Source organism: Acanthopagrus latus, chromosome 5, assembly GCF_904848185.1.
Source record: "Acanthopagrus latus isolate v.2019 chromosome 5, fAcaLat1.1, whole genome shotgun sequence".
Lineage (NCBI taxonomy): Eukaryota > Metazoa > Chordata > Actinopteri > Spariformes > Sparidae > Acanthopagrus > Acanthopagrus latus.
In genome coordinates, this window is record NC_051043.1 from 21,615,257 (window position 1) to 21,640,475 (window position 25,219).

At 39.5% G+C, this 25,219-nt stretch overlaps 6 protein-coding genes across 10 annotated transcripts in view; 3 read left to right on the forward strand and 3 right to left on the reverse strand.

Annotated features, from left to right (window-relative positions):
* The first annotated feature begins 208 nt into the window (after positions 1-208).
* Positions 209-1,184, forward strand: LOC119019677 (lymphocyte antigen 6G-like). The gene is made up of 3 exons (XM_037098472.1): positions 209-365; positions 658-765; positions 910-1,184. Exons 1-3 carry the CDS (start codon positions 320-322, stop codon positions 1,056-1,058), a joined length of 303 nt encoding a protein of 100 aa, XP_036954367.1. The 5' UTR covers positions 209-319; the 3' UTR covers positions 1,059-1,184.
* A 1,835-nt stretch (positions 1,185-3,019) lies between these two features.
* Positions 3,020-4,353, reverse strand: LOC119019857 (three-finger toxin MALT0070C-like). Its single transcript, XM_037098788.1, has 3 exons — positions 4,151-4,353; positions 3,701-3,808; positions 3,020-3,575 (listed from the first exon to the last, which is right to left on the reverse strand). The coding sequence occupies exons 1-3, from the start codon at positions 4,194-4,196 to the stop codon at positions 3,427-3,429; spliced, it is 303 nt and encodes a 100-aa protein (XP_036954683.1). The 5' UTR covers positions 4,197-4,353; the 3' UTR covers positions 3,020-3,426.
* A 960-nt stretch (positions 4,354-5,313) lies between these two features.
* Positions 5,314-6,310, reverse strand: LOC119018915 (three-finger toxin 3b-like). Its single transcript, XM_037096943.1, has 3 exons — positions 6,152-6,310; positions 5,757-5,864; positions 5,314-5,590 (listed from the first exon to the last, which is right to left on the reverse strand). Exons 1-3 carry the CDS (start codon positions 6,195-6,197, stop codon positions 5,502-5,504), a joined length of 243 nt encoding a protein of 80 aa, XP_036952838.1. The 5' UTR covers positions 6,198-6,310; the 3' UTR covers positions 5,314-5,501.
* Positions 6,311-12,485: 6,175 nt separating this feature from the next.
* LOC119018914 (lymphocyte antigen 6G-like) lies at positions 12,486-15,185 on the forward strand. The gene is made up of 4 exons (XM_037096942.1): positions 12,486-12,511; positions 14,476-14,522; positions 14,679-14,786; positions 14,928-15,185. The coding sequence occupies exons 2-4, from the start codon at positions 14,477-14,479 to the stop codon at positions 15,074-15,076; spliced, it is 303 nt and encodes a 100-aa protein (XP_036952837.1). The 5' UTR covers positions 12,486-12,511; position 14,476; the 3' UTR covers positions 15,077-15,185.
* Positions 15,186-19,273: 4,088 nt separating this feature from the next.
* Positions 19,274-21,453, reverse strand: LOC119019528 (lymphocyte antigen 6G-like). The gene is made up of 3 exons (XM_037098226.1): positions 21,276-21,453; positions 19,633-19,740; positions 19,274-19,513 (listed from the first exon to the last, which is right to left on the reverse strand). Exons 1-3 carry the CDS (start codon positions 21,319-21,321, stop codon positions 19,359-19,361), a joined length of 309 nt encoding a protein of 102 aa, XP_036954121.1. The 5' UTR covers positions 21,322-21,453; the 3' UTR covers positions 19,274-19,358.
* A 1,293-nt stretch (positions 21,454-22,746) lies between these two features.
* msh3 (mutS homolog 3 (E. coli)) overlaps positions 22,747-25,219 on the forward strand; it is a 39,368-nt gene continuing 36,895 nt past the window's right edge. For 2 of the 5 annotated variants that reach the window (XM_037098220.1, XM_037098224.1), the window contains exons 1-4: positions 22,749-23,025; positions 23,167-23,287; positions 24,343-24,629; positions 24,871-25,089. In XM_037098220.1, the coding sequence (XP_036954115.1) occupies positions 22,876-23,025; positions 23,167-23,287; positions 24,343-24,629; positions 24,871-25,089 (777 nt within the window). In that variant the 5' untranslated portion in view covers positions 22,749-22,875. Of the gene's footprint in view, positions 23,026-23,166; positions 23,288-24,342; positions 24,630-24,870; positions 25,090-25,219 lie in introns of all 5 variants that reach the window. The other 3 variants (XM_037098223.1, XM_037098221.1, XM_037098225.1) reach the window with 3 other exon arrangements.

A 25,219-nucleotide genomic window follows, 5' to 3' on the forward strand; every position in this document is an offset into this window, starting at 1 on the left:
CCAGCGATATTTGACATCACTTCTGGTTTACGCTTTGTCCACAGTTTGTGAAAGTGAAATGTCAGATGTTGCTGTAGGACTCAATGAACAGATTTGAACTGAAGATGATCTCAATGACACTTTTATTTCTTGTATCTATTCATCTGAATGTATGTAGTCTCGATGTCAGTCTCGTGATTGATAAGCTGTCTCCAGATCAGTTGGGAGGAGACTTCGTGAGGAAAGACTGAAAGTTGGATTATAAAAGGAAGGCTCTGGAAGAGTTCACACCTTCTCTCTAATTCTTCTCTCACAGGGTTTGTTTTTCTTTTCACTCAGGATGAAGCTGTATGGAGTTCTGGTCCTGTTGGTGACTCTGTCTGTTGGTAAGATCAGCTGATGATTCATGTGTTTGTTTGTTTTTGAAATTAATCATTTGATACTTGATTATATATTATATGTAATGATAGCAGAATAGATGTCGTTTTTAATAAAATACAATTTCCAACACATCCTATTTGTAGTGTTATAGGCTAATTTACTATTTTCTGAATTATCTTGTTTCACAGCTTTTTCACTTTTTCTCAAACGCTTCTGTGATTTCTGTGAAAATGTGTATAACAATTATATTTGTAGTGTTTTAAACCATGTGTGACAGTATTTCATATTCATGTACAGCATATGGATTGCAATGCTACGTATGTGGAGGCGTCAAAGCAAGTGCCTGCACACAGAAACAAACTTGCCCTACTGGCTTTGACCGCTGTACCAGTGTTGAGAGTAACGGTAAGTCATTTTTTCAACATTAGAAGGATCTACAGCTGATATTGAACGTTACAAGTAGATAAGGCGCTCTAAACAGTCTGGCTGCACTGGATGCCCACTAGTCTTTGTTGTTACTGAAAAAAATGTTTTTCTGTCATCCTGCAGGTCTTGTTGCCAGGACCTGCGCTGTCGCTAGTTCATGCAATGAACCCCTCAAATGCTGTGACACAGACTTGTGTAACGGTGCCATACCCACTGGTTCCAGTGTCCTCCTCCTGCTGGTGTCCTCAGCCATCGCCTCAGTCTTTCTCTGAAGCTCTGGAGATCATCTGATGTTGTTCTTACCCAAACTGTACAACTCAGAAAAAATGTACACATTCTCAAAATGTAAAAGTTGTGAATGTTTCCAGAATTGTTCAATAAAACCACAGTATGATGGACCTTTGAGTTGTTTAATTCCTCCAGTTCTGCATTTACATCAAAATTTACAGCAAAACATAGCTTTGTTGTGAATCCATAATACTTATTTCATCGTTAGACGAGAATTCTTGGAAAAAATGAACTAGACCAGGTGACATTTTGATGCCCTTTAATCTTTCACCGATATCTCCTCAAAGTACAAAGCCTTGAAAAGTCCCCAACCATTTTCACCACTTTAGGCACAAATACAAAAACACGTGAGGTGCTCACTATAAGAGAAGAAGCTGGATGAATGTCTCATTTCTTTCTGTACCTGGACCTGCTAAAGCATCACAATGTTTAATCTTCAGTAAAAGACGGATACATATGGCACACTGAGGATAATGTCTAGGTGAATAAACCAGAAAGGCTAGTGATTAACATGTGAGAAGTAGTTAGTTGATTCCGTTATTATCAAGGTTGTTTAGTCTGGTCACAAGAGCCCGAATAAAAGATGCATTCAGTGAAAACTGCTTGAACTCACTGTAAGGATTGCATCATAGAATATGGGTGACAACAACTTTCGGCAACCTGCAGTGTAACCATTGTGACCCCTGTCGATATTCACTGGCATTCAAACCTCATATACTGAATGCATAGCTAAAATGCACAACAACCAGTTCTTCTTTTCTTTGTCAGTCCACCTTCATAGTGCAGGATGTATTCATTAACAGCAATTAAATATATATATTACCAATCATTTACGTAAGAGAAACACTTTCCTTCAACATTTCCCAACTCTGTCATGTCAGTGTGGACAGATTTCACCACAAACCTCCAATGGTGAAATATCGGCCAACACCTTTCATTTCACTCCGTGTTTAGACAAAATCCCCTGAGCTGATGTTTACCAGTGCATACCTGACACAATTTGCATTATGAGATCTATGCAAACAGTTCATCTTACCATGGCCTGGATCAAGTGGCCACTACAGCAAAACGAGACACAACTGATGTAAAACTCAACAGACTATATACATTTTTTTTTTTGTCAAATGAACCCACATCAAATTAGACCAAACGATGATGCCGATTTATGAGTGGGGCAGCTCAGCCAAAGAGGGAAAATGGGCCGTTGCTCTGGAAAGTATCCTAAACCACAACACACAAGAGATATAGAAATAGAATACACACACACACACTGCATCACCACACATCACAATATATTAATACACAAATTGGCACAGCTTTGGTTTGCCTCTGGCCAGCACTTAAACCTTGTTATAGAAGCTGGTGATGTGTTGCAGAGTTGAAAGCCCTTTATGGAGAAAGCTGATGGGCATGGTTACACACACACACACACACACACACACACACACACACACACACACACACACACACACACACACACACACACACACACACACACACACACACACACACACACTACCTACATCCACACCCCATGTCATAATAATCCTGATTTGGCAGCTTGTTTTTAACTCTTTAGTGATTGTGTTTCTCCTTTTCCTGCGGGCATTTGAGCCAAGACATACAACTGTGGGAAAGAAACTCTACATTGGTCTCAAAATGCAAATTGAAGGGATTTTGTCTAAACATTGAATAAACATATTGGCCAATAATTTTTTTACCGTTGGAGGTTTGTGAAATCTGTCCTGACATTCTCACAGTGTCACAACAGAGTTTCAAATGTTGCAGGTAAGTGTTTCTTAAGTAAATGATTGGCAATCTTTCGTTTTTTATTGTTGTTGATGGATACTTCCTGCAATGTGAGGGTAGACTGATAAACAAAACCAGAAATTTGGTTGTTGTGCCGTTTCTTTTTACAGTAAATGCTTGTTGTTGTGAAAAAAGCCTGACGTCCAGTGAATACTGACATACTGAATTTGCAAAAGTTACCCTGAGGGTTGCCAAGGGTTGTTGTCACCCTAAGTATAACTATGTCATCCTTACAGTGAGCTGAAGAACATGGCAACAAAAATGTGCTCCGTTTTACATTCATCACCATCAACGAATACATCTGTGCAAGCATCCATCTAAGTTCCTGCGATCAAACCTAACAAACTTTGGATTAATATCCCATTTGACTGCTTTTCTTTTGTAAACCACTGAATGCAGAACCTAAAGAATTAGGCGACTCAAAGGCCCATTCTGGTTTTATTGAACAATTCTGGATATGGACTTATATAAAACTTTTACATATTAAAAATGTGTCTTCTCTGTACGGATTGTGTAAGAACAAAGTAAAATGTCTCCAGAGCTTCAGAGAAAGACTGAGGTGATGGCTGAGGACACCAGCAGGAGGAGGACACTGGAACCAGCGGGTATGGCGCCATTACACAAGTCAGTGTCACAGCATTTTGCAGGGCCTACACATGCACCACTGTTAAGGCAGGCCTTGGTGATGACACCTGCAAGGTATGATGGGAAGACCTCAGTTTTAACAACAACAAAAGCTAGACAAAGTCATCAGCTCTGTCTACATGAAATTCTTAATATTAGCTTCACACTGTTCTGGCTTAAAAGAACAACTTACCGTCCACCTCGACGGATGAACAACGCTCATTGCCAGCAGGACAATCGAGGATATCTGTGCAGGCTTTAATATTGGTGTCTGCACATGTGTAACATCTCAATCCACATGCTATGGAAAAAGAAAAAAAAATACTGTGACACACATTCACCAGCTAAAACTCATTGGTGGATGTAGGCGAGTTGTGTCTCAACAGCGGCGGATTGAGCTCTTGACATCAGGACAACAGAAGCTTCCCACATTTTCTGTCAAAAAGTGAAAACCCATCTGTTCAGACTGCACCAAAAACTCCCTCCCTCACTGTTTCTAAATGTAGCAATCAAGCAACTCAGCAGATTTGATGAAGTTGATGCACTTGCATGATTCTGGCACTTTTTTGGGTTGTGTCAACATGGATGAGTGCACTTATTGTCAGCTAAATGTAATGTGATGTAACATTTATCATAATCTCACCTGCAGACATAGTCACCATCAGGACCAGGACTCCATAAAGCTGCATTGTGATCGGAGAGACAATTTTATCAACTCTTCTAAAGCTTGCCTCTTATACTCCAACTCTTCTTTCAAGACTTGACCGTTGTATTTCTTCAGAGCGTCCTCTGTGGTAAGATAAAGTGATCTGAACACCCCTGAGACAGTTGGTGATAGAATGTAACTCTGTGCATTTACTCAAGTGTCAGATGCTTGTTTTTTACGAGTTGCTTTGTCTGATGTATTAATGACAGACAGCAGACCCAGGATGTGAAAATCCCTCACTCTGGCACCATCTTGTGAACATCTAATGGTAGTGAGATTTAAACGCTGAAGCTGGCATGTGAAAGTGAATGATGATCAGTGAGTCAAAACTTTTCTGTTACATTTTCTGTCCTTTTTGTTGCTCATCTTTCTAATTATTGCTTTGCAACAAAGCAGCTTTTTTTCTGTACGTACTGATGTGCATGCAGAACCTAAATAATTGGGCCACAAAAGGTTGATTCTATCGGTTGTTTTATTGAGCAATTCTGCACCTGGAGTCATCCACAGAACTTACAGATTGAAAATGTGCTTCTTTGTTCGTTTGTCCTGCTTTATAAAGCTTGAGAAAGAATGAAGTTGAATGTTCTCAAGAACCTCAGAGAAAGACTGAAGTGATGGCTGAGGACACCAGCAGTAGGAGGACAATGGAAATAGTGTGTATGGCACCTCTAGTTACACAAGTCTATGTGACAGCATTTTACGTAGCGTCCACATTCAATGTTTTTCACGCAGGCCTTGGAGGTGATACCTGCAAAACATGATTGTAAAGCCTCAGTTTTTATCAACAGCATCAGAAAGTACCAGGAATCAAGTGCAGCAATATATCAGGTCAGACTCTGTTTGATAGATAATATTTAAAATGTTTGTTTTCAGCTTTAGATACTTGTGATGTGGAAAACGACTTTCCATTTAATTGAAATTTGCCACAAAGGTCACTAATGTCTGGACATACGAAGCAAAACAATCCACTTGCTACAGAAAAATACAGGATACTGTCAACATGATTTAAGACGCCAGATGTTTCCACCAGTTTAAACAAATATTCCATGTTTCTAATGGTATATTTTAATATAAAAAATAAAACTAAGAGCCACACAACGGTTGATCGCATTGGTCATTTTATTGAGCAATTCTGGATTTGGAATCATCAACAATATCTACAGACTCAAATGTGCCTGTTTATTCATTTGTCATGAGTTGTAAAGCTTGACACCAGCAGGGGGAGGACACTGGAAATAGTGGGTATGGCGCTAGTAGCAACAAAATCAGTGACACTGTCAATGTCATTCTAAATGTTCCCGTTACACAAGTCTGTGCTACAGCATGTTATGTGGCCTCCACATGCAACGCTGTTCATGCAGGTCTTGGCGATGACACCTGCAAGACATGATTGTAAAGCCTCAGTTTTTTTCAACAGCATCAGAAAGTAGCAGGAATCAAGTGCAGCAATATATCAGGCCAGCTTCTGTTTGACAGACAATATTTGAAATGTTTGTTTTTTGTTTTTTAGCTGTAGATACTTGTGATGTGGAAAACAACTTACCATTGAATTGTACTTTGGCACAACGGTCAAAACCAGAAGGGCAAGACACGATCTGTCCGCAGGAGCCAGAGGTGGCGGATGCACATAAGTAGCATCTCAATCCACTTGCTATACAGAAATACAGAACACTGTCAACATGGTTTAAAATGCCCGATGTTTCCACAGGTTCAAACAAATATTTAATGTTTAAAAACTGTCTATTGTTAAAAATTCCATCCCATCATTGATATTCAAAACAGAAATATTTTAATTCATTCTTTCTTTAATCTAATGCAAACAGATGATGATGAAGGCTACTTTAACTTGGGGATGTCGCTACCCTTCCAGGTTCAACAGACGCTTGAACTCAGTAATAACTTTCATTTGTGTTACAAAGAATCATAAGCTGATCTTACCTGCAGATAGAGTCACCAACAGGACCAGAACTCCATACAACTTCATCCTGAGAGACAAGAGAAAAACAAACTTTTAATAAATTCTGTGAGAAGAGAACTGGAGGCAAGATGTGAAATCTGTAAAGGCTTGCCTCTTATACTCTTGCTCTTCTTTCAAAACTTGACAGTTGTATTTCTTCAGAGCTTCCTCTGTGGCAAGGTAAGAGATGTGAACATCCGCGAGACAGCCAGTGATAGAATGTAACTAAGAACATTCAGGCAAGTACTGTGCTAAAGGTTTTTTATAGTGTAGTATGAGTATTTCTATTTTCTGCTACTTTATACCTCCACTGTACAACAATTTGAAGGCAAAGTCTTTTTATTCCCCAACATTTCTTTGAGAACTTTAGATTCCAGTTAATCAGTCGATTGCATTTTCCACTAGACTTAAAGAGGAGACATTTTAAATGTCTTCTGATGAAAAATGCTGATTTATGAAATACTACAGACTTCATTACCCATCTTCCCCCAAACCTGGAGTTTTGTTACTGGATAATGATCATACTGTACTCCTTCTTACTGGAACATGTAGGCCCACCCAGCAGTTAAAGTTCTTATAATATGATAACGATACATACACTGTATTTGTGATAATATCAGTGGTAGATACATTTTTTCTCACAGTGCTTATTTTTTTCCTGCTTTGAAAGGTCAGAATGTGTGCAGTTAAAAGGGTCAGTATGTTGTATCACATGAGTGTATCATTGCTTTAACTCCTACAGTCAAACTATAGTAATGATCAAATTCCGCTGACTCACTTTATTTTCAGTGGGTCACATATCTGCCATATTTCCTCTCTGACACAAGATTTCTATTTTTTTGTCAGGTCCATGTGCACAAAGAAATAAAGGTCCTCTGTCTGTGGAGCACAATAAAACTCTTCTGTTCAATTTTATGTCATTTTGTTGCTCATCTCTCTAATTATCACTTCACTACAAAGTGATTTTTTCTGTATAAAGTGATGTGCATGTAGAACCTAAATAATTTAGCCGCACAAAGGTCTCTCATATTGATTGTTTTACTGAGCAATTCTGCATCTGGGGTCATCCACAATGTTTACAGACTGAAAATTGGCTGATATGTTCATTTTTCCAGAGCTGTAGAGCTTTAGAAAGAATACTGTTAAATGTTCTCCAGAGCCTCAGAGAAAGACTAAGGTGATGGCTGAGGACACCAGCAGGAGGAGGACACTGGAAATAGTGGATATGACGCTGCCAGCAACAACATCAGGGACACTGTCAGTGGCATTATTAACATCCCCGTTACACAAGTCTGTGTCACAGCATTTGACGGGTTCTCTGCATGCAGCGGCATTAGCACAGTTCCTGACAACAAGACCTGCAGGACATAATGGAAAAACATGATTTTCAACAACAGCAAAAACTAGTGGGCATCCAGTGCTGCCAGACTGTTTATCAACTCAGAACCCCTTGAAATGTTCAGTATCATCTGTAAATGCCTCTGATGTGGAAAGACGACTTACCTGCCACCCCAACAGTGGTGCAACGGCCAAAGCCAGTAGGGCAAGTTTGTTTCTGTGTGCAGGCACTTAATTTGATGCCTGCACATACATAGCATTGCAATCCATATGCTGTGCATAAATACAAAATACTGTCACACATGGTTTAAGACACTCCAAATATAATTGTTGTTTTCACAAAAAACACCAAAACCTTTTGAGAAATAGCAAACAAGCTGTCGAACGAGATGATTCAGAAAATAATAAATGAGTCTATTACACTACAAATAGGATGTGTTGGAATTTTTTTTTCATTTATTTCACTACTTTCATTCTGCTATTGCTGTACTATAAATTGAATGATATCTAACTAATAAATATCTAAGTAAGTATCAAATGATTAATTTGAAAACACATGAATCCTAAACTGATCTTACCAGCAGACAGAGTCTCCAACAGGACCAGAACTCCATACAGCTTCATCCTGAGTGAAAAGAAAAACAGACTTTAATCAACTCTGTGAGAGAAAAATCAGAGAACATAATGTGAAATATTCCAAAACCTGCCTTTTATACTCCAACTTCTCCATCTTCCTCATTTCCTTACAAAGCTCCTCCCAACTTTGCTGAACTTTCTTTGAAATGAATAGAAGCATAGTATTTCCTACATTAACACATAAACATTGTATTTGTATATTGTGTTTTGTTTGTGTTGTGGTCATTGGTGTTTTCATTCATGTATCCATCTTTCTGTTCTATACCTTTATTTGTTCATCTGTGTTGTCTTTGTTCTCAGCTGTTAAATATGCTTTGTCGTATAGAAGAATTTTATGGTGCAACTAACAAGTAGAAAAAAATTGTACCATTGAGTTGTATGGGTGCATCAGACATTTCACACTTTATTTATAGCATATCGACCCTGCTATTTTAAAAAAAACATTAGAGATGTATGTACACTTGTACTTAGTCTATAGCCAGCAAAGTCAAGGAGAGCTACCTTATATTAAGAAATACACAACTCTAGCCTGATTTTGATGTGATTTTGGGAAGTTTAAACACCAGCATGAGCAGCCACACTCATTGGTTAATTGGCTTCCTCTAATATCAGGCCTAATTTTCAGAAATGGAAGTGGAAATCCTAGTGGACTTAGTGAAAACATGAACATTTGGTCAAAACTACACCACCACACCTGAGCCTGGTGTTCCCATTTCACAAGGTTCTGACTGTTACTTATTGTCACACAGAAGTCTGTGTTACAGGGCTGTTCATGCAGTCTTTAGTGCTGAAACCTGTAAGGCATGATTGTAAAGCCTCAGTTTCAACAACAATGAGAAGTACAAGGCACCAAGTGCAGCAATACATCAGCTCAGACCTTGTCTGATAGATAATCCAGTTGAATGTTCATTTCATTTCATTCATTGAATACTCCTGATGAGTAAAACAACTTACCATTCATTTCAATTTTGGCACAATGGTCTAAGCCACCAGGGGAAAGTACTGGTCATGGCCAGGTCCAAATTTGTTGTATGGACATATATAGCATGTCAATCCACACGCTGTACAGAAAAACCGAATACTGTCAAACATGGATCAAGACGCCCAATGTTTCCACCAGTTTAAACAAATGAATAATGTTCCAAATGGTATATCTTAAAATCTGACTATTTATGGTGATTAAACTCATTAATTGCCTCTTATTCTTCAAATCGTCTTTCAAAGCTTGACAGTTGTATTTCTTCAGAGCCTCCTCTGTGGTAAGATAAAGTGATCTGAACATCCCAGAGACAGCTGGTGATAGATCTGTCAGTGATCTAACTAAGGACATCCACTCAAGTACTTTTTTTTTTATAGGGTATATGGGTATTTCTATTTTAGCTCACATGTATCTAGTTTGTCTGCCAGAGAGACATCTTAGTGTTTCTAATAATGCTTTTATTGTTTTTCTGTAATACAGAAATCTTGCATCGTCTGATCCACTACAGTCAAAGTCTTTATGCATAACACTGGAAAAACCTTTACTTTGGTGCCATCTTGTGAACATTTGCTGTCAGTTAATTTAAAATGCTCTAAGTGTGAAAGTAAATTATGATCAGTGTGATTGTTGAAGTTTCTGCATACAGAAAGGTTTGTGTTTTTGTTAAAAAGTGTGTGCTTGAACAGTTTAGGTTGAAAATAATTCAGAATGATTTCATCATGTAAATGTTGGAATGGCCCAAACGCTCCAGAGTTCACAATTTCATTATTACCTTAAAGAACCAACAAAAAGCAAATAAAACAAAATAATAAATGATAATTATTTGTATGTATACTTGGCCAGTGAAACTGATTTTTATTCTGATGAGATGAGTGACAGGAAGATGTGTTTTACCACAGTGTCACAGCAGATAGATGTACCGACCCACGTATTGTGGTGGGCTGCAGCACACACAACATCTCTGTGGTTTTTGAAGTTTCATTCTTGTGTTCCTATTTGTATTTCACATAAGAGCCTTATTATACTGAGTAGTGATTACTTTCACCCATATCATATCCCATCATTTTATATATATTGGAATCTCTGGAATGTAATTTCTCCATCATAGTCTATCTAGATGTTGCCTAATATTAGGGGAATCGAATTAACGAATAAGTGTGGCTGAAGCTGCATGAGTTTAAACTTCCCCAAATCACATAAAAAATCAGGGTAGAGTTGCTTATTTCTTAATATAAAGTAGCTTTCCTTGACTTTGCTGGTTAGAGATTTAAGTACAAGTATTACTACATCACTAAGGTTTTTAAAATTTGCAGGGCTGACATATGCTGTACATTTACAGTGCCTTACAAAAGTATTCATCCCCCTTGAACTTTTCCACATTTTGTCACATTTTAACCACAAATGTAAATGTATTTATTGGGATTTTATGTGATAGACCAACACAAAGTGGTGCATAATTGTGAAGTGGAAGGAAAATGATACATAGTTTTATTGAGTCAATACTTTTTAGAACCACCTTTTGCTGCAATGACAGCTGCAAGTCTTTTGGGGTAAGTCTCTGCCAGCGATGCACATATAGAGACTGAAATATTTGTCCATTCTCCCTTGCAAAATAGCTCAAGCTTAGTCTGATTGGATGGAGAGTGTCTGTGAACAGCAATGATCAAGTCTTGCCAGAAATTCTCAAGTTGATTTAGGTCTGGACTTTGGGCCATTCTAAAACATGAATATGCGGCCTGTCAGTTTAGGTGGACAGCCATGTCTCGGTAGGTTTGCAGTTGTGCCATACTCTTTCCATTTTCAGGTGATGGACTGAACAGTGCTCGGTGAGATGTTCAGAGCTTGGGATATTTTTTCATACCCTAAGCATTCTTTAAACTTCTCCAAAACTTTATCCCTGACCTGTCTGCTGTGTTCCTTGGGCTTCATGATGCTGTTTGTTCACTGGTGTTCTCAAGCAAACCTCTAAGGTGTTCACAGAACAGCTGTATTTACACTATGACACACAGGTGGACTCCATTTACTTCTTAGGTGACTTCTGAAGGCAACTGGTTGCGCTGGATTTTATTTAAGGGAATCAGAGTAAAGGGGGAATACTGAATGAATACTTTTGCACACCACACTTTTCTGTTTTTATTTGTAAAAAGAAATTAGAACCATGTATCATTTTCCTTCCACTTCACAATTATGCACCACTTTGTGTTGGTCACATAAAATCCCAATAAAATACAATTACATTTGTGGTTAAAATGTGACAAAATGGGAAAAAGTTCAAGGGGGGGTGCCTTTTGCAAGGCACTGGGTTAGAACCTAGGTTGGTGCTAGGCTGGATTTTAAGGGCTTTTGGTAAACCCTAAGGGACTGTTTCAGTTTGGAAGGCTAGAGTAACCTATAAGAACCTTTAAGATATCATGCACACTTAACACCTAAATTTTACTTCCATCAAAGAGACATAAATGTGTGTGTATGTGTGTATGTTGGCTTTATGGCATAGACTTTAGCAAGGGCAAAGCATACAGCACAATAATTGTTTCAATTACCATCGATCATTATCCAAAATACTTATTGATAAATCACAATACTTCAAATTAATCTAGAAGGGCTGAGGCCAGGTTATAAATACTTACATTTAGGTGAGATGGAGAGGGTCAGGTCTTTCCATGGCTTGCCTTTCCCTTCCTGCTGAAAGTCGAAGTCCTTGAGGCAAATCACAACCCTGCCCCAGGTCTCTCAATTTCCCCAAAATCCAAACTTCACGCCAGCACAGTGAACAAAAGTACTCCAATATCCAAATTGTAATCCACAGCATTCTGGCGAAAATGGTTAATCCGCTGTGCTCTTATTTCCTTGGTCTGTTTCTGCTGAAGATTTCTTTAAGTCCTTTCTGCGATGTTTAGGCTGCTCACATTCTCCGTCCAGGTGTTTCTTCAGGGCTGGAGCGAGTGGAGGAACGAACTTTAGTCCGTGCTTCTCGGTTTATATCTTGGTTTTATGTCCTTATTGGGACATTTTCTCAGCATATCTCCGTTCACTTATCAATTTCATAACATTTCTCTCTTGCATGGGACAGTGGCTCGGTTTTTCTCAGCCATCTCTCCATTCAATGACTAATAGTCCTTTGATGACGGCTAACGATTTCATAAGGCTTCGTTGAAAAATAATCCTGTTGTTCGCGAGGCCGAGGCCTAACAAATTAATTCATAATTTGTGCGTCTTGATTTCAACCTACAAGAGCTGCCACGAACGGCTTCCATAGCCGCTGTAGCTGTAGCCTACAGGTAAGTTACACTTGACTATAGTCTGTTTACTTGACTTGGTTTGTTTCGGGGCGACCGATTAGTAGATGAGAGGTTGACAAACTCCCATCTATCCGGCTGCTTCAGCTAAGGTAACATAAATGTAGGCTAACGTTAACTTAGCAATGTAATGTGAAACGTAATTAAAGGTTTATTAATTAATTTGATATTGCGGAACACATCATTAATTAATTCGTTATCTCAAGAAAACAATCTTTGTTATATCGAGATAACCAGATAATAAGCCGTTATCACGAGATAGCTGCATTAAAAAAAAGAAAGAAAAGAAAAGTCCATGGCCGTTCTCGGCTTCCGTAACAGATAGAGCCTTGAGTGTAACATGGACTCTTTTTCACACTCACACTCACACACACACACAGTGTCGCAATTTCCTCTTCACGTCTTATTCCAACACACCCTTAAATAATTGTTTAACACTTTTTAATAAATTAATGGCAAACACAATGCAGCAGGCAAAGCTTTAATATGTTTCAGAATCATTTCAGACTATACATAATGTCCAATTCTTGTATATGTGTCAGGCAGGAGTGTATGAATCTCAACTTTTCTGATACTGCCTCTGTGTGTGTGTGTGTGTGTGTGTGTGTGTGTGTGTGTGTGCATACTGGTATTTATATTAGAAAATGGATCTCAACTATTTTGACAATATACATACACACATACATACATACACACACATACATACATACACACATACATACATACATACACACATACATACATACATACATACACACATACATACACACATACATACATACATACATACATACATACATACATACATACACACATACATACATACATACAGAGAGAGAGAGATTCAGTTTGCATTAGCAGCTATTTAACAAAGGCTGTGATATGGCTAAAGGTAGTCACTACACAATATAACAAGGCTCATATACAAGTACATGTATACAAGTATGAAGTACATAGGAAACTCAAAACCACAAAGAAGCCGTTAGCTGCAGCCCACCACAGTACGTGGGTTGGTGCACATATCTGCTGTGACACTGTGGTAAAATACGTGTCAACCAATACTTCTTGTCAACCATCTCATCGGAGTAAGAATCCGTTTCATTGACCCAAGTACAAGTACATATACAAATAATTATTATTGTACTTACACAGGAATAGAATTACGGCTAAGAACAAAGACAACAAAGATGAACAAATAAAGGTTGAGAACAAATGGAGACATGAATGAAAACACCAATTGCCACAACACAAATAAAATGTCAAGACACAAATAATAATAAGAATAATACTTTTCATATAAAGGCGCCTCTCTGGGCACTCGAGGAACACCTTACAATACATAATTAAAAGGAACACTAAAAGAAAAATAGAGGGAAAAGAAAACAGACAGAGTAGGACAAATGGACAATTAAGTGGGGTATGCAATTCTAAAAAGGTGAGTTTTTAGTCTTGATTTGAAGAGGGGGAGAGAGTCAAGGTTCCTGATGTCTGATGGCAGTGAGTTCCAGAGTCACGGGGCAGAGCGGCTGACAGCCCTGCTCCCCATGGTGACAAGGCGGACGGGAAGGACAGAGAGGTGAAGACAGGAGGCAGATCTGAGGGAATGGAAAGGCGTCGCAACGTTGGGGAGTTTGGACAGATAAGGAGGGGAAAGGTTAAAGAGGGCCTTGAATGTAACCAGGAGGATTATATATACCTTAAGTCTATACAGAGTTTGACTGGGAGGCGGTGGAGTTGCTGCAAAACAGGGGTAATGTGGTGAATGGAGGTGGTTCTGGTGATGATCCGAGCTGCACAGTTCTGAACCAAATACAATGTTTATGCAAGTGTAGAAAATACTAATAGTGCTTCTCTTCATGTCAAAGAGGCTCTATCGGCACGTAAAACAGGCGTTTACTTTGTTAAGAAAGTTCAGCAAAGGTGGGTGGAGCTTTGTAAGGAAATGAGGAAGATGGAGAAGTTGGAGTATAAAAGGCAGGTTTTAGAAGATTTCACATTATGTTCTCTGATTTTTCTCTCACAGAGTTGATTAAAGTCTGTTTTTCTTTTCACTCAGGATGAAGCTGTATGGAGTTCTGGTCCTGTTGGCGACTCTGTCTGCAGGTAAGATCAGTTTAGGATTCATTCTAACACAAATGAAAGTTACTGAGCGAAAGTTTTTATTAAATCTAAAAAAAAGGTAATAACGTCCCAAAGTTAAAGTATTAAAAAAGTAAGCATCTTAAACCATGTTTGGCTGTATGGTATATCTCTGTGTAGCATGTGGATTGAGATGCTACAGCTGTATGAACGCCGACTCTAAATCCTGTGCAAAGATCGCAACTTGTGCTTCCACACAGGACCGTTGTTCATCCACTGAGGTGATGGGTAAGTTGTTCTTCCACACCAGAAGCATTTGTAGCTGTACTCTAACATTTCAAATTGATTGTCTTTCTGAGTCAAAGCTGATATTTTTCTGTAGCATCGATATTGTTGAAACTAATTGTATGTTTTTTTCATTGTATTGAGGTCTTGTCACCAAGCACTGCATTAACAGTGCTGCGTGTGTAGGCCTCATTAAATGCTGTGAAGGTGACTTGTGTAACGGCGCCATACCCACTGGTTCCAGCATCCTCCTCCTGCTGGTGTCCGCAGCCATCACCTCAGTCTTTCTCTGAAATTTTGGAGTATATTCAACTTTTTTCTTTGTCAATCTGTATAACTCAGGAAAACAGTTGTGGTTGAAAATAGATCCAGAATCGCTTAATAAAATTACAGAATGATTGACCTTTGTGTTGTTTAATTCTTTAGGTTCTGCATTCACCCCTCTCATCTCAGAGGAGGAATATTTTGTTATTTCTACGTTTGCCCTATTTTCTGATTCAATTTCTAAAATTGTCTATATGTAGCCCTAACAATTGTGAATGACTACCAATTATTTAGCTTTTTCTAACATTCTTTGAATGTTCTGCATTTCACTTCTCTATTTTTAACTAATAATAGCAATGTTCTTAGTCCCTTGTGAGAATGAATGATAAAAACAATACCTTGAAATATAAGCAATCACAAACATATTGATGTATTGTACAGTTTCTTGTTACTTCAACAACATCAGCCAGCAGTCAGAAAGATTTCAGGCTTCATGCTCTGATACTTTTGGATCTACAGAGCCCTGGAGGTGACATGGATGTGTGTTTTTTTTTTTTTTTTGTTTTTGTTTTTTTTTAAAAAGGTTACTATCTATTAAAAATGGAAGTTTGATAAGTGAAAACTTTATGTTATTCATTGAGGTGTACGTGCACGTCAACAATGATTCAACATCTGAACCAAAAGCATCCAGTTGTTAACACCAGGGGGGGTATCCCAGAAAGGAGGTGAAACAAACTCTGAGTTTTCAGTTCCAGAACAGCTCATCTGAGTTAGGTATGTCGACTCCGAGTATGTTAACTCTGAGCTGAGCTCGTGCCTGACAACTTGTAAAAAGCCATCATCAATGGAGCTCTGATACTGTGATTCACCATGGCAACAGTGGAGAAAAACAGGAAGCAGACATTTTCTGGGGAAAAAAAGTAACACAGCTAGTTAATAAAAATCACTGACAGTTTTAGATGCAGGTGTCTTTTCATTTTGGATTAAACATCACTTTCTTTTATATTAGCCTTTAAGGAAGTGGTTGAATGCTGCTTTGTTTTATTTTATTTTAGGCTATTTTATTTACGTGAAATCGGCTGAAAATGAAATATAAAACCGTCTCACGATGGCTCCTCACTTTGGTTTTATTTCACAAATTAAAGAAAGTAAAAGTTTATTCAGTGGATATTTTAACTTGTAGTAGCTTTTACCACCAACAGATAATGTTTAACACACATCTGTGTCCTAACATCCTGCTAAGTAGTTGAACATGAAGTGGTGCTCACCTCCACCTCCACCACGTCCGACAGAGGCAGAGGAGCTGATCCTGAGTCAGGTCGCTGGGTGACCAGAGTCTGAGGGCGTCACTCACACCCAGGACCCAACATTACAGGTAGACATACACTGACTGTCTACAGATTGAACTAGAAGTCATTTAATCTTATACTCAATGCGGCAGCAATCTAGAAACATGGACTTTGAAATTACGTTGTTGGAAAAAATACAATAGGCTATACTGATGGTTACTTTTGTAGTTATCTGTGGGAAATGAAAAAAAAAAAGCCAAATGAAATGTGAGTTAATTCTCTTTTTCTGGCTGCTGGAATGTGATTAATTAACCTGCAAAGTGATTATTATTATTAGTATTTTAACAAAGAGGATTGTTCAGATCTGAGAGCACGTGTAGCCTGATATTCGCTGTGCGGCCGGAGAACATAAATGATGGACTGCTGCTCGGTTCAGTCCTCGTCAGGGAGTGAGAGCTCATCTAAATGAATCTAAATTCTCCTCCTGCTGTAAAACTATGTGAATTATTTCAACTTCAACATGATCGGACTGAGAAGGAAAGGACTCAGGGTTTCTTCAGGTAAACCTGCCAGTGAGCAGAGTAAGTTGCCGCAGTAATAGACCCAGAGTTTAAATTACCTCTCTTTCTGGAAGTGAAAACTCAGAGTTTCTCTCATCTGAGGGTTAACAAACTCAGAGTTTTCACAAAACACGCTTTCTGGAATACCCCCAGCTCACCAAGCGTCGCCGACACAAGCTAAGGTAAACACTGATGTTAGCTAATTTAACGTGGCCTACCATCGCTAATTGGAATGTAAAGTTATGGCCTGATGTCGGTATGACTAGATATCATGTTAAGATGTGGAAACGAATTCGTGTTATATTGCAGGAGAGTAGTAACCTACACCAAATAACTCCTCTCTCTCACTCTCCCTCACGCATGCGTGCATAAACACCCACACCTTCACATTTAGAATAGTTGATTAATCGATGGGATAATCAGTAGAATACTTGATTCTAAAAATATTCAATAGCTGCAGTCCTACTCTAGTGTGCCTTGTGCGCCTGCCAACACAGTCGTGTCCACTGCTGTGATTTCACACACAAGCTACCTGAAAACTGAAATCGTATTTGGTGAAACATGTTTGCTTTTTTTCATTTGTGTAACAGAGTGTTACACTAACTGTTACACAAATGAAAAACTATTTCCTCTAGAAAATATTTCCCCTTTGGCTCCACCGGTGTAGAAGGTGGAGAAGTAGCCTTTCTTAAAAGTGAAAGAAAAAACTGACCCTCTTATTTTTTTCATGTATTTTACATATAAACAGCTGCTGAATAAATCAGTCCCTCTTTGATACACATTTTGAGGAAATGTTATTTTCATGTGACAGTAGGTGTCCCTGTAAGAGCGCAGACGACTCATGCCCACGCCACTGGCAGAATAAACATGGTGCTGGCTCAGGTATCCTACCCCTTGGCTTGAGGACAGTAACACTATCAGCTGTCTCTGGTTATGGAACAGATGTTCATGTGTGAGTAGAGTATCTTCAAGCTCAAAGGATTGCACATGAGATGGTATCGAGTGGAACATTACTTGCATTTTTTTCTGATAAACACCACCTACAGCTATACTAGTTGCTGTGTTGTTGTGTTTGTACTGTATGTTGACCAGGCATCTAACTTGTACACAAGCATCCTAATCAGAACCACATTAACTGCCACAGTTTGTGTGTGAAATCGCTGCAGTGGACATGACGCACACTGCGGAACTCCACTTCAATGAATCAGTAGTGTTCAACCATCAGACTTCCATTTTCAAACACTATCCCAGGCTGAGGGATACAGCTTACTATCCGAAAATAAATTGGGGCAAGTGAAGCAGTCAGTTTGATCGTTGTTAGACAAATAAATACTGTGCTGATGCTCATGCCTAATGCTGATACATGGATTTTCACTGTCCTCACGCAGCTAAAGGACAATGTGAATTGTTTCCAGCCTGCATCTCAGACACATGCAACTCGTTTTTTCTCTAATGTCTTGCCAGAAATATGCACTATCCTCATCCTCCTCTCAGCTGTGGCCGCGATTCACTGTCCACTGTAGACACCCATTGATAAACCCAGTATTTCACCTATGACATTAAGGGCAGCTTAGCGCCATGTTTGAAATATTCCTCGCCAAAGAAACATGACAGTCGTGTTACAAAAGTTGTTAACATATTATGCATGTTGTGTTTGGAGTGCAGAGAGAAATGAAGAGTCCCCTGAACGAACATGGATGCTTCTCATCTTATTGAGGAAATGAGTAGTGGTGCAAGTCTCCCTCTTGTGGTCAAAATGAGTATTACAGAAAAAACACTTGAGCCTGACTGTGTCTGGAAAATAATTTTTTTTCACTGGGCTTCACAGACACAGAAAAAGAAAAAAACCACTGGTGAAAACGTTTTTTTCACTCGGCTCGATTACAGTAAAAACAAATGTCCTTTAAAATGCATTATTTTTTTTCCCACACTGTGAGTGTAGGACTTGCGCTGGTCTTGAGTCGATCAACATGCTAATCAGGGCTTCATAATATTCTATCATTTGTTTTAAACAGCATAAAGAATACATGTTTAACAGCTGATCATGAACAAATATATGTCATCAGTCCAAGTTGCAGCAGGCACATTACCACTTAATATTTAAATCTAATGTAGCCATTTATCTTTGAAGCAGCTAACTTTTATTTGTGTTTTGTCTCTTGCTCGCAGTTTCTCATCATTTTCAAGCACTTTTGCCTGTTCTGTTGGTATTCTGTCATATTGTTACTGATCTCTTTTCACTTTTATATACCCATTCAATGTATTCACCCTGTAATCATGTTTGCTGTTTCTGTGTATCAAATTTTTGCAAATCTTCTGCTTTTCATTTGTCTTGTCACCATCAATGATTTTTTCAGGATTTAATTAAAGATTCAAAGACTGAATGAAATGTTTATTCTTCTTTAGTTGTACAAATTGGGTCAGAACAAAGTACATCACTGAAACAACTGAATTCGTCATGCTCAGAGAACGAGTGCGAAGATGGCTGAGGACACCAGCAGGAGGATGGCACTGGAACCAGCGGGTACGGCACGGTTACACAAGTCGCCTTCACAGCAAGCCATGGCACCAACACATGCTATACTGGTTTGGCAGCCCTTGGTAACCATGTCATAACCTGAAAAACACAACGGGACAACTTTCTGGAAGCACTGCACAGAACATATTGAGGTGTGTATAATAGCCACCCAGCTTTCAGAACATCAAACTTATTGCACTGGCCGTTTGGAGACTTACCTTCTACTCTGAGGGAGAAGCAGCGGTTGAAGATGACAGGACAGGATTTGGTGTCTGTGCAGGATCTGGGGTCGGTGGCTGTGCATGTGTAGCATCTTAATGCACATGCTATACAGAGACAGAGAACACCAGTTAGTTAAAGACAGGCCATGTATGACATCATCAGTTAGTTCAATGTTGGAGGTGTTTTTAGGGGAAGATGCTGACTGCTGCTTCCTGTTTCCAGCCAGAGAGTGTGAAGAGATTCAGAGAAAATGAAAACATGCAGACAGTGTGAGGCAGAAACCATCTGAGCAAGTGGAAAATGAGAGTAAACATCAGAGTGTGTGCGTGCAAATGGAGTTTTATTTCTTTTCAATAAACATTTATTTATGGGGCGCTGCTTTGCTCAGTTGGTGGAGAACGCATCCCGTTTACTGAGGCTTTGACCTCATGGCAGCGTTTCCTTGTACGTGTCCCAGCCAGGGGCCCTTTGCTGCGTGTCACTCCCCCCTCATTAGTGGGCTGTGCTCGCCAGCCCACTATGGACACCTCTATAGCAGAGCTACAGGTGTCCATAGCCATCTCATTTGACAAATCACCTCGGATACAGATGACAGAGACAAGGGAGGACTCTGATTGGACAGTTGTGTCTGTACTTTTTTTGGCCTCGGTATAAATCACTGGTCCGAAAGTCGACATCGCTGGCATACGTTGACCTAGACACACCATTCTAACTTTAAAATGTAGATAAAAGTCCATCTTATTAATCTGATATTCAACTTTTGCTTTAGCTTTCATAGTTTTTTCATCACGGGGCAAAGCGCACAGCCCACTCTGGCGATTTCCCGGCGGGGAGTTGTCTAGTTCTATTTCCTGTTATGTCTTCAAGCTGTTCTATCAATAAAGCCATAAAGGCCAAAAATATTCTTTAAAAAAAAACCCAAAACAAAACATATATTTCCATCCATCCATCATCTGTACATATTCTATGTACGCCGCTTAATCCTCTGCAGGGTCGCGGGGGGGCTGGAGCCTATCCCAGCTGACTTAGGGCGAAGGCAGGGGACACCCTGGACAGGTCGCCAGTCCATCGCAGAAAACATATATTTATTCAATAAAAAGAGAAAAGATTTAGCTCTATCCCGGTACTGAGTTCACCAGAATCATTTGACATTACTTGTTTTTCCTTCGGTTATCGTTTCTAGGCAGAGGTGACGGGAACTGAGGGGAGAAAGTTGGGCAATGGCATCGAAAACGGTCTCTTGAGAAAAAAGACGTCCAGTTGACCTGCTAAACATGAAGCGCCCTTTATGAGAAGTATGCTTCGTGATCTTTTCACCGGCATGAGTTTAACTAATGAAGATTGCAGGAAGTCACAGAGAGCAAGAAACTGTCACACATCGCCCCATCGAAACCACAAAATGTCACTTTTATACTTTGAATTAACCAAACAAGTAGACGGGAAGACTAGAGGGGTGTCAGTCTGCTCATCTAGCAAACAAGCAGAGTTCCCCAAATGTTGAACTATTTTTTTAAACTTTCAGACCCCGCTGTTTCATAACAACATATAAATCTCAACATATTTCTTTAAGTTTTGCTCAGTAACTTTAAGCTCAGCATTCAGTTAAAGCACATAGTCCTGACTGGAAATCTGTTCTTACCTGTCGACAGAGTTGTGAACAGCACCAGAGCTCCACAAAGCTGCATCGTGAATTGAGAGAAAAACTAATTGTTTCGGTAAGAGAAGAGCTGGAGAGAAACCTTCCTCTTTCTGCCCAACTCCTCCTCACTCCTTTTTCAGGGTTGAACATTTGCATTTCCTCACAAAGCTTTCTTCCAACTGACCTGAATAATGTTGGCCCTAAAGGGACCTCATAATCCCTCAGACAGCCATGTACTTTGGACGGGACGACAAGAATTTAATGCAGTTGGACACCCTGTGAGATTGAATGAGTGAGTGAATATTTTTGTGTTATGAATTTGCCTTCCTACCTGGACTTGTATTTTTTTTTTCACCTCTTCAATTCACTCGCCATCTCGATGAATACGGAGAAAGCACTTTCGCTTCCCCCTGCGTGGTTCTCAAAATACATTCTGTAAATCAGCAGGAAATGCACCTGATCCTTCGTCAGACATCTGAAATACAGAAGTTTGAGTCAAATGGAAAACTTTGACAAAAAAACGTGATCTAATTTCTTGAACCATTAGTCAACTGAGACTGCCAGACTGTGTCATCACGCTGATACAAACAAGCCTCAGTGAGGTTCAGTCAGGTCAAAAGCAGCATCTTGATTAATTTGATTCATCATTAATAATCCCAGACACGTTTGTGATCAGCTGTCCTCAACAGACAAGCTGACCATCAACATCTTAATTCTCATGGGAAAGAGACGATGTGTTTGTAAACCACTCAGGCATGTGTGTCAATGATATTTCAATATCATCTATATCATGATTGTATCATAATCATTTCTGTGCAACAGTAAAAAAAATATGCTTATTTTGTTATGTCAGTCAGGACATAATGTTTTGTGACATTGTAATAAAAATGATTATGAAGTGTTTGTTCAATCACAAAATAACGATAAAAACAACCCTTCTGTCGTCATTCCTGTCAGAGTCATTGTAATCCATGGTAGTAAGTAGTGTAAAATGTTTACCTGAGGATCTAACGGCCTACCAGAGCTCAGTTCCACTGGTCGGACGGGAATGGGTTGCGTTTCAAAATAAAAGCAGTCAAAGAATTACCTGATTAAAGAAAAGGCATAATTAATCAGTCTATAAACCAAAACTGTCAAATAAATGTAAAGTAAAAAAGTACAATATTTATCTTGGAGATGCTGCAGAGTAAAAGTATATAGTAAAGGTACACCAGTAAATTCACTTAGTGATTCCACCACCGCCCTGCAACGGAGTACCAGTATTTGGTAGTTAAACTAAAACAGTAGGAACATTTCTCATCAGGAAAGAAAAAGTTCCTCAAGTGCAAGAAAACAACATTTCATGAACTGGAATCGGACTAGCTGTGCAAAAACAAGAAAAAGTTTCCACCCACATCGGTTTAATTTTGAAAGACGTAACCGGAAACCCTTTCATGTTCTGATTGGCTTGACGCTCGCTGCGTCATTTACGCGCCCGTGTGATGTCAGCACACGCGCCGCTGTGTTTTGAAAAACCGGGGCAGTAGCTGTCTGGCACCGCATGCGCACATATTTCTACATATTTTTACACAATGAAAGTAACATGAGGGCAAATTAAAACATGCCGAAGTCCGTGAAGAAGTCCTGCACCACCCAGACCTCCATCAGCAGGTACTTTGGTGGACGGAGCAGCAGCAGCAGCAGCAGCACCTCGAACACTCAGTGTGGGATTAAACCAAAACCTGCTGAGCACCAGCTTTCAAGAAACAAGGTGAGGAGTGTTCATTGAACACACACACACACACACACACACACACACACACACACACACACACACACACACACACAGACAAATCATGTTCAGCTCAATGCAAATGATTCTAACGGAACCTCACCTGCTTCCGTCCTGCAGCAGAAGCTCTCCTCTGATCATGAAGATCTTGGATTGCCATCAAAACGAGCCAAACTGTCTCCACAAGAGCAGCAGGTGGAGGATGTGGACTGTGAGCCTGCTTCCCATCAGAGCACGAAGAGTGAGTGTGTGCGCCTCAAAGAGAAAATAATAACGCAGGTGGAAGAGCCATTTGAATCCTTCACTTAATCGAAAGCCAATACAAGAGTCTGAATTTCAAGTTAAAGTTCTGTTCTTACAGAGGTATTAACATTCAAATGTATTTGAGAGTATCAAAAGTAAACACACTAAAAATGTCCCCTGTCTTACTATGAGTATTACATTGCTGATATTGATGCATCAGTTATTGTATGCTGTTATTTTTACTGACAATTTGAGTTATCTTGTTTACAGTCAGCTAGTTTAGCCCACTGGTTCCCAACCTAGGGGTCTGGCCCGTTTTAAGGGTCACAAGATCAATCTGAGGGGTTGTGAGATAAGTAAGGAGGATGGAAACAAGAAAAAAACAAAACATTGTACCTCACAAATCTGCTTTCAGTTTTTGGGTTGGTAAACATATGAAATCTCTCTTTAGCTCACAGCCAAGATTTAGATTTCATTAGCATCATATCATTCTAGCAAAATAGCATGCATTTTGTGTGAAATCTTAATATGAAAAATAACTTCTAGTGTTATCACAGTGCTGGAATTTCTTACTTCAATACAGTACCTCAATATTCAGTGCCAGTTTTGATCCCATGGGGAAAAATTAACACTGAGGGCATTCAATTTTAGATTATAACAAGACTAAAACATGACATGATATGACTTTTCTTTTCTTGGTTAAGAACAGCAGAAAGACACTAGTAAACATTAAATGTCACTGTTTTAACAGGCCCTTACGAATAGTGTGTATGTTGACTCACTGTTGAAGAGAAGAGTGTGTGAGAGGTGCCGTATCAGTGTATCAATACTGAAAAAAAACTATCAAACCCATTATAAAACTATTAAAACCATTAACACTGCAAACTAGTAATTTACAATGCCAAACAAATGTAGCAGAGCAGAAAAGATAATTAATCCCTCTGAAAAGTAGCAAGTCTAAGTATACAGCAGCAGAAATAGAACTTAAGTACAGCGCTTAAATGTACTTAGGTACTTTTCCCCTTTCTCCGACTATATTTCTTCTGTCTTCAGAAACAACGGCAACATCAAACCGGGCAGCAGGCGGCCTCTGCTCCTCCACCTTGGAGCGGCTGAAAGGCTTCACCTGCTCATCTGAGCCCAGCGCTGGGCGCCATGACACTCAGAGGGAAGACAAGAAGACAGACGGTGCTAGCAGTAAAATCTGCGACCAAGGAAGCAGCACACGGCCTCCTCGGGACGTCACGGATCAACAAAGCAATAACGACAGACCTCAGCAAATGGAGGAAGAGCATGATGAAGATGAAGAGGAGGGTTCAGGGCCGGCTGCTACAAAACAGGTACCAAATAATAAAGTTGACTCCATCACATCACTGTCATCAGAGTTTGGTTTGGGCAGCAGGCTGGGCCAAGAATGAAATACCAACATTGGTACCAACCATGAACTCCAGACTATTTTTGGGCTGTGGTTGCAGCACACAAAAGATGAAGTGACTGAACTCGTATGGGGGAATAGCAAAGGGAAGCTTTGAGAGGGAAAAGGTTCTTACTGAGTGTTTTTTTTTCCTTTTTTTTTTACAGGGGGTTCATTTGTCTCAGTTTGCAAAGTCAGGAGGAGGAGCTGGAGCGAGGTTTGCAGAGCTGAGTCCTCCGTCAGACTCTAACGCCGCCTCCAGACGCTCGAAGAGTGTGTACACCCCCCTGGAACAGCAGGTCATCCAGCTGAAACAGCAGCATAAGGATGCGTTGTTGGCTGTGGAGTGTGGTTACAAGTACAGGTTCTTTGGAGAGGATGCCGAGGTGAGAAGTGGAAGGAACATATGCAAATAGGCCAGGAAATGAACATAATCGAGATTAGATCTGTAGGCGATGCCATCTCTTCAACATTACTTTATGAAAATGCTGTTTTGTCACACGTTTTATATTTTAT